This window comes from Lathyrus oleraceus, chromosome 3 (assembly GCF_024323335.1).
Source record: "Lathyrus oleraceus cultivar Zhongwan6 chromosome 3, CAAS_Psat_ZW6_1.0, whole genome shotgun sequence".
Taxonomy (NCBI): Eukaryota; Viridiplantae; Streptophyta; class Magnoliopsida; order Fabales; family Fabaceae; genus Lathyrus; species Lathyrus oleraceus.
The window spans coordinates 159,917,414-159,933,411 of record NC_066581.1 but is presented as its reverse complement, the minus strand read 5'-3'; the positions used below and the strand labels follow the sequence as shown (position 1 = coordinate 159,933,411).

At 40.9% G+C, this 15,998-nt stretch overlaps 1 protein-coding gene across 1 annotated transcript; it reads left to right on the top strand.

Annotated features, from left to right (window-relative positions):
• Positions 1-209: 209 nt before the first annotated feature.
• LOC127125990 (probable LRR receptor-like serine/threonine-protein kinase At1g53430) lies at positions 210-889 on the top strand. Its single transcript, XM_051054845.1, has 2 exons — positions 210-394; positions 502-889. The coding sequence occupies exons 1-2, from the start codon at positions 229-231 to the stop codon at positions 663-665; spliced, it is 330 nt and encodes a 109-aa protein (XP_050910802.1). The 5' UTR covers positions 210-228; the 3' UTR covers positions 666-889.
• Positions 890-15,998: the final 15,109 nt, after the last annotated feature.

Genomic DNA, 15,998 nt, shown 5'->3' with positions numbered 1-15,998 from the left:
ACAACTTATGGACATATCTTAAGCTGTTCCTATAAGCTCTTACAGACAGTTCTGCTTGTACTTATGTCCGTAGATAAACTCAAATAAACCAATCCAGACCGGCGCTTAGTTTCTAGTTTCGACCAAAATGTTGCTCATATTTTGTATCTGGTTTCTAACAAATCTAAAGTTCCGAATTTCAAAACTATATAATGACAGGGTCGTAAATATTTAAAAGACTTTAACATTATGGAAGAAGCCGGTGGAGTTGGCAAGGGAATTACTCGGGACTTTAACGTTGATGTTAATGATAGCACCTTGCAAATCCACTTATCATGGGCAGGAAAAGGAACTAATGCAGTCCCTATGAGAGGTGTATATGGACCTCTTATATCTGCTATCACTGTGACCCCAAGTAAGTACTAGTTTTCATATCGTTTTGATTTCATAACCTTCTGTCAAATATACCAATTAAACTACATTGTATTTCATATTCTTAAAATCATTTATACTTTGCTTTAGACTTTAAAATTCCTTCGAATCGGTTGTCTGCCGGAGCAATTGTTGGAATTGTGATTGGATCATTGGCCCTTGTTTTGCTGATACTTTTTGTCCTTTGGAAGATGGGTTACATTTTTCGGAAAGATCAAACAGACAAAGGTAAGATTTTAGTTCTAAGTAAATAAAACATTTTCATGGTTGAACCATGGACCGCTTTATTTTCACTTCTTGTTCCTGAGTAAACCACTTATCTTATTGCAGAACTCCTAGAATTGAAAACAGGTTATTTCAGTTTGAGACAATTAAAGCTGCTACTAATAACTTCGATCCAGAAAATAAGATAGGTGTCATACCCCAAAATTTGCCCATCAATAGTTCAAGACATTTTTCAGGGGCATTCCGACTCATTTTATGGCACTGATCTTAAAGGGACAAAGCCCCAGCTCACGAATGGCCCAATCCAGAAATTGGCCCAAACTGGCCTGTTCGCTACACGCTCGCCTAGCGAACGTTACGTTCGCTACACGCTCGCCTAGCGAACGTTCGCTACACGCTCGCCTAGCGAACGTTCGCTACCAGCTCGCCTAGCGAGGCTGACAGACAACAAAAATTTCGGGCTTCGTTCTGAGCCCATTAGGTCATGAAAAAGGGCATTATAAATACCAGCACTTCAGTAATGAAAAAAAAACGGAAAAAAGAGGAAAGGAGAACCCTAGCAAGCAAACCCTAGCGCTCACAGACGGAAAACCCTAAAGGAAACCCTGAAGAAAAGCCGGCGGCCGAAGCTACCACCGCCCAACTCAATCCGGCTCGCCAATTCAAGGTTGCAATTCGATTGCAAACAGGTTTGCATTACTATTATCGCTTTATTTTCTTAATTTACATGTGATACCGCTTTATGTTCTTAACTTGCATGTGATATTATAATTGAATTCATAAACATATTTGAGGTTTTGCATGTGAATTTAAGTATGCCGGCCTATCCTGAATGTTTGACCATATTATTTCTGTAATTGAATACCATAAAACTTGCCGCCTGCTGAGATTGTACTGTTCTGAAGCTCAAAACCCGCAGCCGCTCGCTAGCACATCGCTAAGCGAGCATGTAGCGAGCATTCGCTAGGACCTCGCTAGGCGAGGCAGCGGCGAACGGGACAGCCGTTGATATTTGTTATGTCCTATGCGTAACCTGATCTATTCTATATTAATTATGCATTGTTTTGCCTGACATTCATGCTGCTGTGTCTTCTCTTGCGGTGTAATCTTCGATTGCACCCTGATTTGGTATGCTAACCCGTTTGTTGAATTTTGCAAAGGTTCATATGTCCCAGAAAAAAAGACCGCCGTTAGGTCTTCCACTTTATTTGTGGGATACCCTTATGAAGATCCACCCTAAATTGCTTAATTAATTTTAATGTGTTAATTTTAATAATTAATTTTAATAATTAATTTTAATGTATTATTTTTTTTATGTATTGATTTTAATGTGGAGATTCATCATAATCACCTAATTAACTTTACAATATGGCCTTTAAATATGTGATCTTGGACCTCTCTTTTGCCTTACGATATTACGGTATTACGGTCATGTCCCGCGAATGTAGGGATACACTTAGCAAAGACCCTTCGATTAAATCATCATAAAATAAATCATGGTCCCTCGGATGTTGCCTTCGAAAATACGATTTTGTCCCTCGATGACCCTTTGGTGTAGCCTACGGTTAAATGATGATCGCCCCTTCGAATGCTAAGGTATCCTTACAACTGTTGCCTTCAATGACCTATCGATGACCCTACGATGACCCTTAAACATCCAAAGGGTAAAATTACTTACTTCTCAATAGTAAGGACAGTTTTACCCTCATAAGGATAGGAAATGCCCATAACGACCTCAGGAAGGTATAACTCTCAATTACTGGATCATAACCTAAAATACTTTTTACACCTCACACATTTCCAAACTATTTTCTAAATAACTTTCAAAACTAAACGAGATAACCACTTTGTATACATTCATACAAGAATCATTACAAAGTTAAATTCTCTTTTCAAAACCTTTTCTAAACCGCTTTCAAAATCCAACGAGATAAATACTTTGTATACATTCATACGAGAATCATTACAAAGTTAAACTCTCTTTCAAACATTTTTTTAAGCAATTCACCAACACTTTTTCAGACAAAAAGATGAGTGATCCAGCAATTAAGAGCCCATGGATAACCATGGATATAAAGGGTGCTAACACCTTCCCTTTGTATAATGTACCTCCCGAACCCAAAATCTATTGAGGTCTTTCCTGTTATTTTCCACCTTTCCTTATTGGATAAAAGAAAAGTCGGTGGCGACTCTTGCTATCCGCGACATTGCGATAAAAAGCAAAACACCCCAAGTCAGTTCACCGTATGACAGAACTGGCGACTCTGCTGGGGAAGGCTTAAAGAGAGGTTACCTTAATAACAAGATCACATATTCACATTGTCTGATTTACTTTTAAGGGATTGCTTGGGTATCCTATGCTTGAGTGAAAGATCCTACACCCGGATCTAGTGTACCTTAGGTAAGTAGCAATAAATCATAGCGGCTATCCGGCGTATACTGGAATGGTTAAAATGATGGCTACGGTTAATGTGACACTTTGGTTGTCCTGATGGTCCTCATGTTATTTGAGGAAAAATTTGGCTTCCGCGTGGTGTCATCAAAGCATTAACCAGACCTTTAGAACCCTAATTGACTCATCCTGGCCATTAGAAAGTAGTGAGCTAACTGACTTCGGTTCCGACTGGGGCTTGGTTGAGACTCGATACTACACTCTTTGAGATTGGACTTTAGGGAAGCTTTGGTCAACCACTTGGTGTTGCACTGAAGTGGACTTAAAGGAAGGTCAATGATTGGAGATCCTTTTAGAACCCGGTTACTATTCTAGGACAGGTTGAACCAACTAAACTTCAGCGGGGAGGGTACTTACCTATGGAACTCATGCAAGCCTTAAAACCTAGGAATGATGGTTGTGTGACTTGCTTGTGCTTGTTGTTTACTTAACATCATAACATCATAACATCATGGCATTGTACTAACCATTTCGAGGACTTAGGGATTTAACTTTGCTCTGTTTTGTAAAAAAAAAAAAAAAAAAAAAAAAAAAAGTTTCCTTTTTGGTAGTTTATGCAAAGTTAAATTCCAAAAGTCCTTGAAAACATTTCATACATTGCATAGCATAACATTGCATAACAGGTACTCTAAAGGGATCAATGTTCTCACGGTTTTCCTCCAAACAGAAAAATGGATCTCGAACAAACTGTCAAAGATCTCCAGGCTCAAAATGCTCAACTCCAGAAAATGATCTTGAACTTATCCAAGGGGCAGGAGGAACTGAAGGCTCTCTTGCTCGAGAAAAAGGAAGACAAGAAACCTGTGAGTTACATCAACCCGGGAAGAAGGCTCAAACGACAGGCCTCAGGAGTTGAGATTAGAATTCCGAAGGATCAAGAAGAGGAAACAGAGACAGATTCCGAAGATGAGAATGTTGATCTCTTCAACCCTGAGGACGTCAATGAAGATTATGAGAATGAACAGTACTCTCCAAGAGATGATAAGTACAAGTTGCTGGAAGAACGTATGCTAGCTATAGAAGGTCAGAAGGCGCCCGGTCTGGACTTCGAAAACTTGAGTCTGGTCTCTGGTGTGGTCGTTCCCCGCAAATTCAAGATCCCCACTTTCACTATATACGATGGGGCATCTTGTCCTCAGATGCATCTGAGGGCTTATGTGAGAAAGATTCAGCCGCATACTACTGATAGGAAGCTATGGATCCATTTCTTCCAAGAGAGTCTGTCTGGCACACAATTGGAATGGTACTATCAGCTCGAGAGCTCTAACATCCGCACCTGGACTGATTTAGCAACAGCTTTCTACAAGCACTACCAGTATAATTCTGAATTGGCACCTACTCGGCTACAGTTGCAGAATATGACCATGGGATCTAAAGAAGGCTTCAAAGAATATGCTCAAAAATGGAGAGATTTGGCTGGCAGAGTCAAATCCCCTATGACTGATCGAGAATTAGTGGACATGTTCATGAGCACACTGACTGGCCCATTCTACAGCCATCTATTGAGGAGTTCCTCATTGGGTTTCACTGAACTTATATTAATAGGTGAACATGTTGAAAGCGGCATTCGAAGTGGAAAGATACAGGCAGTTACCTCTGATCCTCCGGAGACTCCTAATGTCATCACTGCTCCTCTGCCTAATCAAGACGAGACTGTCAATGCTGTGGAAGATACTGATAACGATTGCGACCTGGATAGCTGGATTTTCCCAACAATTGGTGACAGACTCGACAATTGGAAGGCTGAGGACACTATCCCGATTTCCTTTAGTCAGGAGTAATTGTTATTGTTATTTTAGTGTTTTAAAGCATTGTGTCTATACCCGGGGCACAATAGCTAATTTTTCAAGGGTTTTGTCATTTTCATAAGCATATTCATATTCAATAAATCAATGGACTTTTTGCATTCAAATATTGCGCTCTTTATCTTTCCTGTCATTTTTCAAACAAGCTATGTTTTCTTGCACACACTCACGTAACAATTTGCCGATCCATATCCACTCTGGATCCTGTTGGTAATGACTCTGCTACTGTTCATTATGACTTTGAAAATTCGATCTACCAAGCCGAGGATGGAAGTGAGGAAGATTGTGAAGTCCCTGGAGAACTTGCCAGACTGGTACTACAAGAAGAAAAGACCATACAGCCGTATGAGGAATCAATTGAAATTGTAAATCTGGGTACTGAAATAGACAAGAAAGAAGTCAGAGGTTTCTTGGGACACTTGAATTACATTGCCCGATTCATTCCACACTTGACTGCTACCTGCAAACCCATCTTCAAATTACTAAAAAAGAAAAATCAAGAGATGGTATGGAATGATGAATGACAAAATCAAGAAGTATCTCCAAGAACCTCCAGTTCCGATGCCACCAGTTGAAGGAAGACTTCTAACTATGTATTTGACCGTGTTAGAAAATTCAATAGGGTGTGCTGGGGCAACATGACGAGTCTGGTCGAAAAGAGCATGTCATACACTGCCTTAGCAAAAGGTACCGACTGTGAAACAAGATACTCACAGCTCGAGAAAGCTTGCTGCGCTTTGGCTTGGGCTGCTCGCCGACTAAGACGGTATATGTTGAATCATACCACTTTATTGATTTCTAAGATGGATCTTATCAAATATACATTCGAGAAACCTGCTGTCTCCTGAAAGAGTTATCACTGATAATGGTACTAAACTGAACTCTGCGTGCAGTTCAAAATAAAACACCATAACTCTTCTCCGTACCGGCCAAAGACGAATGACGCCGTGGAGGCTGCTAACAATATCAAGAATATAACAGTAACATGCAAAGACTGGTATGAGATGTTACCTTTTGCTCTTCATGGTTACCGCACTTCGACAGGGGCAACCCCTTTCTCTTTAGTCTATGGAATGGAAGCCGTTTTACCAGTGGAAGTTCAGATTCCCTCTCTCAGAATTGTGAAAGATGCAGGCTTAGATGAAGAGGATGAATGGATTCAAACTCGACTCGATCAGATAAATTTGATTGATGAAAAGAGACTTGCGGCTGCTTGTCATGGGCAGATATATCAGAAGCGCATGACCCAGGCATTTAACAAAAAGAGTCAAGAGACAGGTGTATCAAATTGGCAACTTGGTGATCAAGCGTATCATTCTACCACAAGGGGATCCCAGAGGCAAGTGGACTCCCACATACGAAGGGCCATTTGTGGTTAAGAAGGTATTCTCCGGTGGAGCCATGATACTTGCTACAATGGATGGCGAAGACTCCCCGCATCCTGTGAACGCGGACATAGTTAAAAAATACTACGCATAAAAGAGACCCGCTAGGTCGACGTACCTAGGCAAAAGTTAGGGCATCCCGGCGAACCAAAAGGGTTCGGGCAAAAATTAGGGATAAATATATAAAGACGTATACCCGGCAAGTCGGAAACCTGAAAAGGCGGCTTGGGCAAAAAAGGGTATCCCGGTGGACTGAAAACCTGAAAAGGCGGTCCAGGCAAAAATTAGGGATTAAAGCGTATGACTATGTCCCGTTCTCTGTCAGCTTCAACCAAGTTCAAGGAACTGAACAAGCCAATCACTTCTATCCGCCAGCAGGAGATGAGATGCTCGAAGACATGATGACAGTAGTGGAATTAAAATCAATAGGACTTTCTCTGCATAGCTTTCTCTTTGTGTTCTTGACAATTTCCTCTTACTAGGATTTTTGTCTCCTTGTACACAGATTGCCTGTTCATAGGCCCTCTTTCAAAAAATCAATGCAATTTTATTTCACTTTTACTCTTCTGTTTTGTTTGCATAAATGTCCATTGATTTGATTTGAATTAATATATGCATTTGAATATGATCAATGTTTATCAAAATACATGCATGGAATGGCAATAGCAATTACTACCCGAATTTAGGATCAAGGAGAAGGTCTAACCATGCTTCCAATGAATCCGCTACCAATCTTATTCTCCCCAGCAAGCTTGTTTTTCCTCAGGAGAAATTGGCATTATTCCCCGGGTAAAGCCAGCTATTTCCCAGAAGAAGTCGATATCATCAGACAGATTGATCCTCTCTTCCATCCCCAGCCAGGCTCTGTTGAATATTTCCACCATCAGACCGAAATCAACAACCCCCTGCCGAGAAAGGGTCATCCTTACAAGTATCTCCAATCAGTAGATGGGGATTTATTTTCCCCAGTAGAGTCTCCAAGCAGAACGTCTCATACACATAACTCATTCATTACATCATTTCACAGCATACGCATGCATACAACATTCGCATTTATTTCTTGGCATAACACGAAACATCTCATGCATCATGACATAGCATGTAGCTAACGTTTCTGGGCAGGTTAATCATCCTCCTAATATAGTCAAGGTAAAAGGTTCATTCAGACATACACCTTTATCAATTATGTACAAAGGTTCGGATACGTATTCCAGACACCATTCATGGGAACATTCATTCTGACAACACTCCGATATCTTCCTAACGATGACATCTTTAAGCTCATCCTAGACATTTATTGCAAGTACAACATATACAAATATCATCAGATACAGCCTAACATACAGTTCATTCTGATTCAGTCAAACATATGATTCCTTCAACTATTTCAAGACGGTCTAATGTGCGACCCAATTAAACCTTCGCCTCCTCAGATGCTACCTAGTGTACGGTACATTTCTGAAGTGTAGTCTAGTGTACGACTACCCCCTTTTTATCATCAGATTCAGCCTAATGGACGGCTCAGTCTGCTCAGATACGGTCTAATGTACGACCCAATTTGACCTTCGTCTCCTCAGATGCTACCTAGTGTACGGTACATTTCTGAAGTGTAGTGTAGTGTACGACTACCCCCTTTTTATCATCAGATTCAGCCTAATGGACGGCTCAGTCTGCTCAGATACGGTCTAATGTACGACCCAATTTGACCTTCGTCTCCTCAGATGCTACCTAGTGTACGGTACATTTCTGAAGTGTAGTCTAGTGTACGACTACCCCCTTTTTATCATCAGATTCAGCCTAATGGACGGCTCAGTCTGCTCAGATACGGTCTAATGTACGACCCAATTAGACCTTCGTCTCCTCAGATGCTACCTAGTGTACGGTACATTTCTGAAGTGTAGTCTAGTGTACGACTACCCCCTTTTTTATCATCAGATTCAGCCTAATGGACGGCTCAGTCTGCTCAGATACGGTCTAATGTACGACCCAATTTGACCTTCGTCTCCTCAGATGCTACCTAGTTGTAGCACCTCAAATTTGCACCCTACCATTGTGTACATTCATTTCATGTTAAGTCATAGCATTAACAATGTCCACTGCATAACATTGCATTGTCCATGTGCCCAAGTGCAAGCTCAGTTGATGAATCAGGTCTAACTGATCAGGAGAATCAGTCAATCAAGCAAGCAAGTGCCATTTGCATTGAGACAGAGCCCCAGGGTTGATTTTTTAAGCTCATATGGTCCAAGGATCATTTTGAAGTGGTTTGGCCAAAGATTGGATGCTCAGAAGTCACCAGTCATTGTTCAGTCAACCAGAAACCCTAGAAAGTCAACTGTGGTCAACTGTGGTCAACTGTGCCTGATTTTACGGATTGGAAGGTGGGAAATGGTTTGAAAGGCCTTATTCATGTCCACATAAGTCTCATTTGGCATATCAGAGACCAAGGTTGAAGGAATTGAGCTCAGACAGAAAGTTTCCAAAAATAGCAGGTGGACCTGTAATTTCAGCTGCCCAAAATGGAAACTTTTTCTCCTCAAAATAACTTCATCATACAAGCTTCAAATGGAATTTTGTCCAACATGAAAGTTGAAGATCTTGTCCTCACCATTCTAAAACGTCCAAGAACTCAAAAATCCAATGTGTGGTTTGCAAAATATGGCTCAGTGAATTTCAGAAAAGACCCGTAATCAGGAGGCCATAGCTACCACATGCTTGATCCAAATTGCAAGTTCTTTATATGCACAAACTCCATTTGACATGTACTTCAAGGGTGCATCATTGGATTTTTCCAAAAATGGCCAAGGCAAAAAGTCACTTTTCAACTGGACAACTGAATTGGACCAGGGGCAAAATTGTCCAAATGTCAAAATATTTGGAATTTTGAGATGGGACCTTTTGTAACACCTCAGGAATGGCATTTGGAGTGTGTTTGAATCCTCATTTCATGGCTAGGCCTCATAATTTGAGTTTTGGCTTGAAGAATGAAAGTGCATAAATTGGACATTTTCCATCACATGGTGAAATTGCAAAATAGGCATCCAATTGAAATGATTTTTGTTTCTACACATTGCATATGGTATTTTGGACTTGCTGGAATCAAATTTGAGCTGATATATGGATTGGTTTAGAGAAAGAGCAAAAAAGGCCAATTGCACATACAAAGCTCATTTTCATTAATCACCATTTTTCACTAATTGAGATTAAGAACTTGGATTAGTGTTTCCATATAAATACTTAATCTCTAACAGAAATGCACACTAATCATAATTCACAAATTCAACAAAAAAATCTCAAGAACTCTCTCATTTTCCTCTCACTTTTTCACATTGCATATTGATTTTTTTTCACCAATTCATCAACAATTCTCCAAGCTTTGTGCGAATCCTCAGTGAATTCATCATCCATACTTGTTTGTGAGTTTCTGTTTGCAGGTTTTGGATCAAGAAAGATCACGATCACAACTGTCCAAATCACCATTCATCCATGGCAGCCAAGATTTGCTGCGATTTGAGGCATTGTTAAGCCATTCCGAAGCTTCATCACACATTCCTAGCTGCTGCAGATCGTCTGTTTTCACTCATTGAAGCAAAATACTCGCGGATTCCGGTACTGCTCCTCGAAAAGGTTCGGATTCGACTATCACCATTCTCAAAATCGTTGTGTGGTTCTTGTAGAGTACACCTTGTAGATCATGCAGCACTTTATAGAATCGAAAACCGTTAAGTTTAGAGAGAGCAATCTTGAATTTACACTTTGATGCGAAATCTTCTTTCGCTCGATCTGTGCGGTATGATAGGAATTAGGAGTTTTCTCTGGCATATTGTTGTTGTACGTAGAATAACCTTTCCAACGGTATAAAATTTATTGAGTTTGGTGAAGAAAAGTCGAGATCGTTATTGCCGTTGAGGAGCTTGAACTGTGCGAAGAAGATGAGCGTTTCTGGAAATTTTTCACGCTTTGATCTTCTTTCCCTGGCCGCGAGCTCAAATTGTTGTTTCCCGCCGAGGTGGACCAATCGCGCACCGCCAGCACATAAATGAGGTGTTGTACTGTCTTGGATTGGCATTGGACATCACGTTGCTGTTAAGCCACTTACTGTAACATTAATCAACAATTCCATTAATTCACAAATTAATTAATTATTACATAAATATTCAAAACTTAAAAAATTCATAAAACCACCAATAATCATCCAAATAAATTGAGACTTTTTTTGATATTCTCCATTTTTTCTCTACTTTTTTATAGAATCAAAAAATAAAATGTTGTTTGGTAGAAAATTTAATTGGTATGGAGCTCTTCCTAATGTATACAAATTCGCATGTCTCACCATTTTAATTATATAATCACCATGCATAATCCAAATTAAATGAAATTTTAGATATTAATTCTTAACACTTCCATGGAATTTTTGACATAGGTTTCATAATTTTTGGACTTCTGGTTTTTTAGATATGATTTATTGAAATTGAATGTGGAAATATGTGACACCTTGTGATATGCTATATTCCCTGAATTTTTTTGCCATGCTTCCCCTTGGCCTATGGCCTTAATTTTTTGCATGTAGCACATTTAACATGTTAGCATTCACTGTGAATTTTTGTGGATTTTTACAATCCATTTCCAAATTGATTAGGATTTTTATCTTCTGCCTATCATTTTTTGGACCTTGTTGGTGACACCTTTGTATATATGTTGCCATATCCACATACCTTATCCAATGACCATGAAAATTGATAGGGTAGTTCTTGACATGTATAGCTATCATTTAGTTTTGGTCCCATCCATTTCCCATTTACCATCACTGTTTACCACTTAATTGAAGTTAGTGTACATTTTGTAGCTTCATTTGATTGTGTTTTTGCATGCTTTAGCATGTTGAATTAATTCCCATTGTTCTACTAGTCCAAATTACTTGAAAATTGACATGTGGCTTGTTGGATGTCTTCGGGTTAGAATGTAATTTTTGTGGATTTTTTGGTGCCATTTTGGCATTTATTTGGATGTGATCTTGCTGGTTGCTTGTATGTGGTTTAATATTGCATCTTTTGCCTCACATGTTGCATAGATTGAAATAGGTACATAGTTTGGATATGGGACCAATTGGGATCCCTTTGTATTTGAAATAACTTGACCTTGATCATGAATTGGCTGCTGTTTTAGGATTTTTTCATCCTTTTGACCCTAGGCTAGTCCTAGTGGTCATGTTACTTACATTTGAAGTTAATTGTGCCTTTTCAGGTTAAGGAGTTAATGATTAAGGAATTTGCTCCACATTATGGATTGTGTTACTTGACACATATGACTAATGTATTTGTTTTGTAGGATGTTTGGTTCATGTGAGCCTTGTGCTATGCACATCATTATTTGTATAATTGTACTTTGTTAATTGATTCTTATGTTGTTGTCTGTTCATGAATGGGATGCTGATTCTGTTTGATGATTACAGGTACCCTTTTAGTTGCTCAGTTCTCTTAAGAACTTGCATTGCTTTGCTTATAAGCAATTGGCATTGAGGTATAGAACCTTCTTCTTCATGTAGTCTGGAGACCCGGTCTGTTATTTGACCGGGCAAATTGTCTGAAGTCCTCCTTAAGAGGCATTGATTGTGTATGTTTATATTTGTCCCAAGCAGGAAAAGTCCTCATTTGAGGCAATTGGTGGAAGGTAGAGATAAGTAGCCTATCTCCCACTATTCAGTGAGTCTTCTCCTTGCTCCCATTACATGGTTGTAGCATGGAGATCCAAACCCAAGATCTATCGAGTCTAAATGGGGAAAGAGTTCCATCTTTCTGAACTCCCCACATTCTTATATTTACATGCTCTCTCTGACCTGAGATAGAAGCAATGAGGCACACCCCTCATCACCTTTCATCTGGCTTCACCTTAGCCCCTCAATGGCAAGGTTAAGAGCTAACCTGACCCCGATACAGAGGCTTGTTCGTTGAGGTTGATATGACCCCTCGACTAAAGCCTAGCCTTGATGTTTGAGCCCCCTTGTTGGTGTGTTTATTTCATGCTGTATGTGTTTGTGTGGTGTGATTGTATCCCCTAGGTTTGCTAGACTCCGCGTAGTCTCGTTTGCATGACAATTAAGGTAGCACGGTTCCTTCGTATAGGACTTCCTTTCTTGCTTGAGCTTTCCTAAAACACAAACAAACATTATCCCCTCTTAAGGATACGTCAACTCCTTCTACTACAGGTGAGTAAGTCTCCAAAGGTCGAGCATCCGGTAGATTGCGTAGTGACGTCTTCCACTTAAAAAACACAAACCAACAGGAATAGTTTAGCCGAACTACGGCAACTCTGATTCTCATGTCCAGATGAGATACGTAGGCACGAGACGCGATGTCTTGTCGAGTTTGACTAACGACTAACACTAATTCTTTTCTCTCGCCCTCGTTGCGATTGAGACCTTCCCTTTCTCTTGCCCTGGTTGCAATCGAGACCCTTCTTCTTGTTGTGTGCTTGGAAGCTGATGTAAGTCCATCGAGTGGCGTTCGGGTTCCAATGTGTGTTTTGGGTTCGGATGCTGACATAAGTCCAGTGATTGGCTGTCGGGCTCCACGTTTGCTCTTTTGTGTGTGTTTTGGTTCGGATGCTGATGTAAGTCCAGTGATTGGCATTCAGGCTCCACGTTTGCCTTTGCCTGTGGTTGTTTGTGTGCGTGTTAGCCGAGCTACGAATGCTCTGATTCTCCTTCGTCCAAAGGAGATACGTATGCATAGGATGCGATATCCTAGCGAGCATGTGTCGTTTCCCCAGTCCGAACTACTTTGACTCTGATGTCTATGCCTGATAGACTAAGTAGGCCCAGGATGCGACATCCTGCCGAGTCAGTCTTGTTTGTTTCTTGCGTCTCTTTCAGCCAGTGTGAGTGTGTGTGAGCAGTGTTTTAGCAACCATTTCCCTTCCTATTGTGCGTGGATCCCGTCGAGTACGACGGATGCGTAGGGGTGCTAATACCTTCCCTTCGCATAACCGACTCCCGATCCCATTCTCTTTGGTCGCGAGACCACGTCTTTTCCAGGTTTACTCTGAGCGTTTCCTTTCCCTCTTTTGGGATAAATAACGCACGGTGGCGGCTCTGTTGTTTTTCGTTTCCCGCCGGTTTTTCGCGTAATGCGACAGCTGGCGACTCTGCTGGGGAGGACGACTTCGACCCAAGAGCACATGAGACATATTATCTATAGCCGTCAAAACGTAGATAATACACTCGCAAGGAAGATTATCCATAACCGGTTTGGAGGTTGTAAAATGGATAAACCGACCGACATCATCCTGAAGAGAGCGAAAGCAAACTTGTTAAAGGATGGACATTCGATTCCACAAGGAATACGAATCTTACTCTGCTGGAGAAAACAATCAAAAGACTGACCAGAGAGTGCATGAGATGTATTATCTATAGCCGTCAAAACGTAGATAATACACTCGCATGGAAGATTATCCATAACCGGGTTGCAGGTTGTTAGATGGATAAACGACCGACATCATCCTGAAGAGAGCGAAAGCAAACTTGTTAAAGGATGGATATTCGATTCCACGAGGAATACGAATCTTACTCGACTGGGGAGGACGACTTCGACCCAAGAGCGCATGAGATATATTATCTACACTAGTGTACGGTACATTTCTGAAGTGTAGTCTAGTGTACGACTACCCCCTCTTTTATCATCAGATTCAGCCTAATGGACGGCTCAGTCTGCTCAGATACGGTCTAATGTACGACCCAATTTGACCTTCGTCTCCTCAGATGCTACCTAGTGTACGGTACATTTCTGAAGTGTAGTCTAGTGTACGACTACCCCCTTTTATCATCAGATTCAGCCTAATGGACGACTCAGTCTGCTCAGATACGGTCTAATGTACGACCCAATTTGACCTTCGTCTCCTCAGATGCTACCTAGTGTACGGTACATTTCTGAAGTGTAGTCTAGTGTACGACTACCCCCTTTTTATCATCAGATTCAGCCTAATGGACGGCTCATCCTGCAACTCCAATACAGTCTATCATAAGACCCATTTGGATCTTCAACTCAGAGACGATCTAGCGTACGATCCATTCTGATTTTTCATCCTCGGCAAAGTCATCTGCCTAACGAACAGCTCACTCTGGTATTCAGATACGGTCCAGTGCATGATCCATTCTGATCCCTTATCCCCAGCAGTATATAGCATACTCCGACTCCCCGGCGAAGTCGACAGCATAATGGATGACTTACTATACGGTCTGATGTACGACCCGGTGTGACACCCATGTCTCCAGATATCGTCTAACGTACGACGGAATCTGGAAATCTCCTCATCAAACGTCCTGGATGGCATCTTTAAGCCCATCTCCGTCAAGACTGATGGACAAGCGCAAATTGTTGGGGCATTCTAGTGTTCAATAATCTTTCACCTCCAGACCACGAATGACACATACCATTCTGACTCTCTCGGTTCAAGAATATTGAACAGGGGCAGCTGTCATACCCCAAAATTTGCCCATCAATAGTTCAAGACATTTTTCAGGGGCATTCCGACTCATTTTATGGCACTGATCTTAAAGGGACAAAGCCCCAGCTCACGAATGGCCCAATCCAGAAATTGGCCCAAACTGGCCTGTTCGCTACACGCTCGCCTAGCGAACGTTACGTTTGCTACACGCTCGCCTAGCGAACGTTCGCTACACGCTCGCCTAGCGAAGCAAACGTTCGCTACCAGCTCGCCTAGCGAGGCTGACAGACAACAAAAATTTCGGGCTTCGTTCTGAGCCCATTAGGTCATGAAAAAGGGCATTATAAATACCAGCACTTCAGTAATGAAAAAAAAACGGAAAAAAGGAGGAAAGGAGAACCCTAGCAAGCAAACCCTAGCACTCACAGACGGAAAACCCTAAAGGAAACCCTGAAGAAAAGCCGGCGGCCGAAGCTACCACCGCCCAACTCAATCCGGCTCGCCAATTCAAGGTTGCAATTCGATTGCAAACAGGTTTGCATTACTATTATCGCTTTATTTTCTTAATTTGCATGTGATACCGCTTTATGTTCTTAACTTGCATGTGATATTATAATTGAATTCATAAACATATTTGAGGTTTTGCATGTGAATTTAAGTATGCCGGCCTATCCTGAATGTTTGACCATATTATTTCTGTAATTGAATACCATAAAACTTGCCGCCTGCTGAGATTGTACTGTTCTGAAGCTCAAAACCCGCAGTCGCTCGCTAGCACATCGCTAAGCGAGCATGTAGCGAGCATTCGCTAGGACCTCGCTAGGCGAGGCAGCGGCGAACGGGACAGCCGTTGATATTTGTTATGTCCTATGCGTAACCTGATCTATTCTATATTAATTATGCATTGTTTTGCCTGACATTCATGCTGTTGTGTCTTCTCTTGCGGTGTAATCTTCGATTGCACCCTGATTTGGTATGCTAACCCGTTTGTTGAATTTTGCAAAGGTTCATATGTCCCAGAAAAAAAGACCGTCGTTAGGTCTTCCACTTTATTTGTGGGATACCCTTATGAAGATCCACCCTAAATTGCTTAATTAATTTTAATGTGTTAATTTTAATAATTAATTTTAATAATTAATTTTAATGTATTAATTTTAATGTATTATTTTTTTTATGTATTGATTTTAATGTGGAGATTCATCATAATCACCTAATTAACTTTACAATATGGCCTTTAAATACGTGATCTTGGACCTCTCTTTTGCCTTACGATATTAC

What these genes read in the sequence shown, in the direction of transcription:
- LOC127125990 (XM_051054845.1), top strand. Translation starts at nt 229, where the DNA reads ATGGAAGAAGCCGGTGGAGTTGGCAAGGGAATTACTCGGGACTTTAAC. An exon ending in TGCTATCACTGTGACCCCAA is followed by an intron (nt 395 to 501) that starts GTAAGTACTAGT and finishes ACTTTGCTTTAG; the next exon opens with ACTTTAAAATTCCTTCGAAT.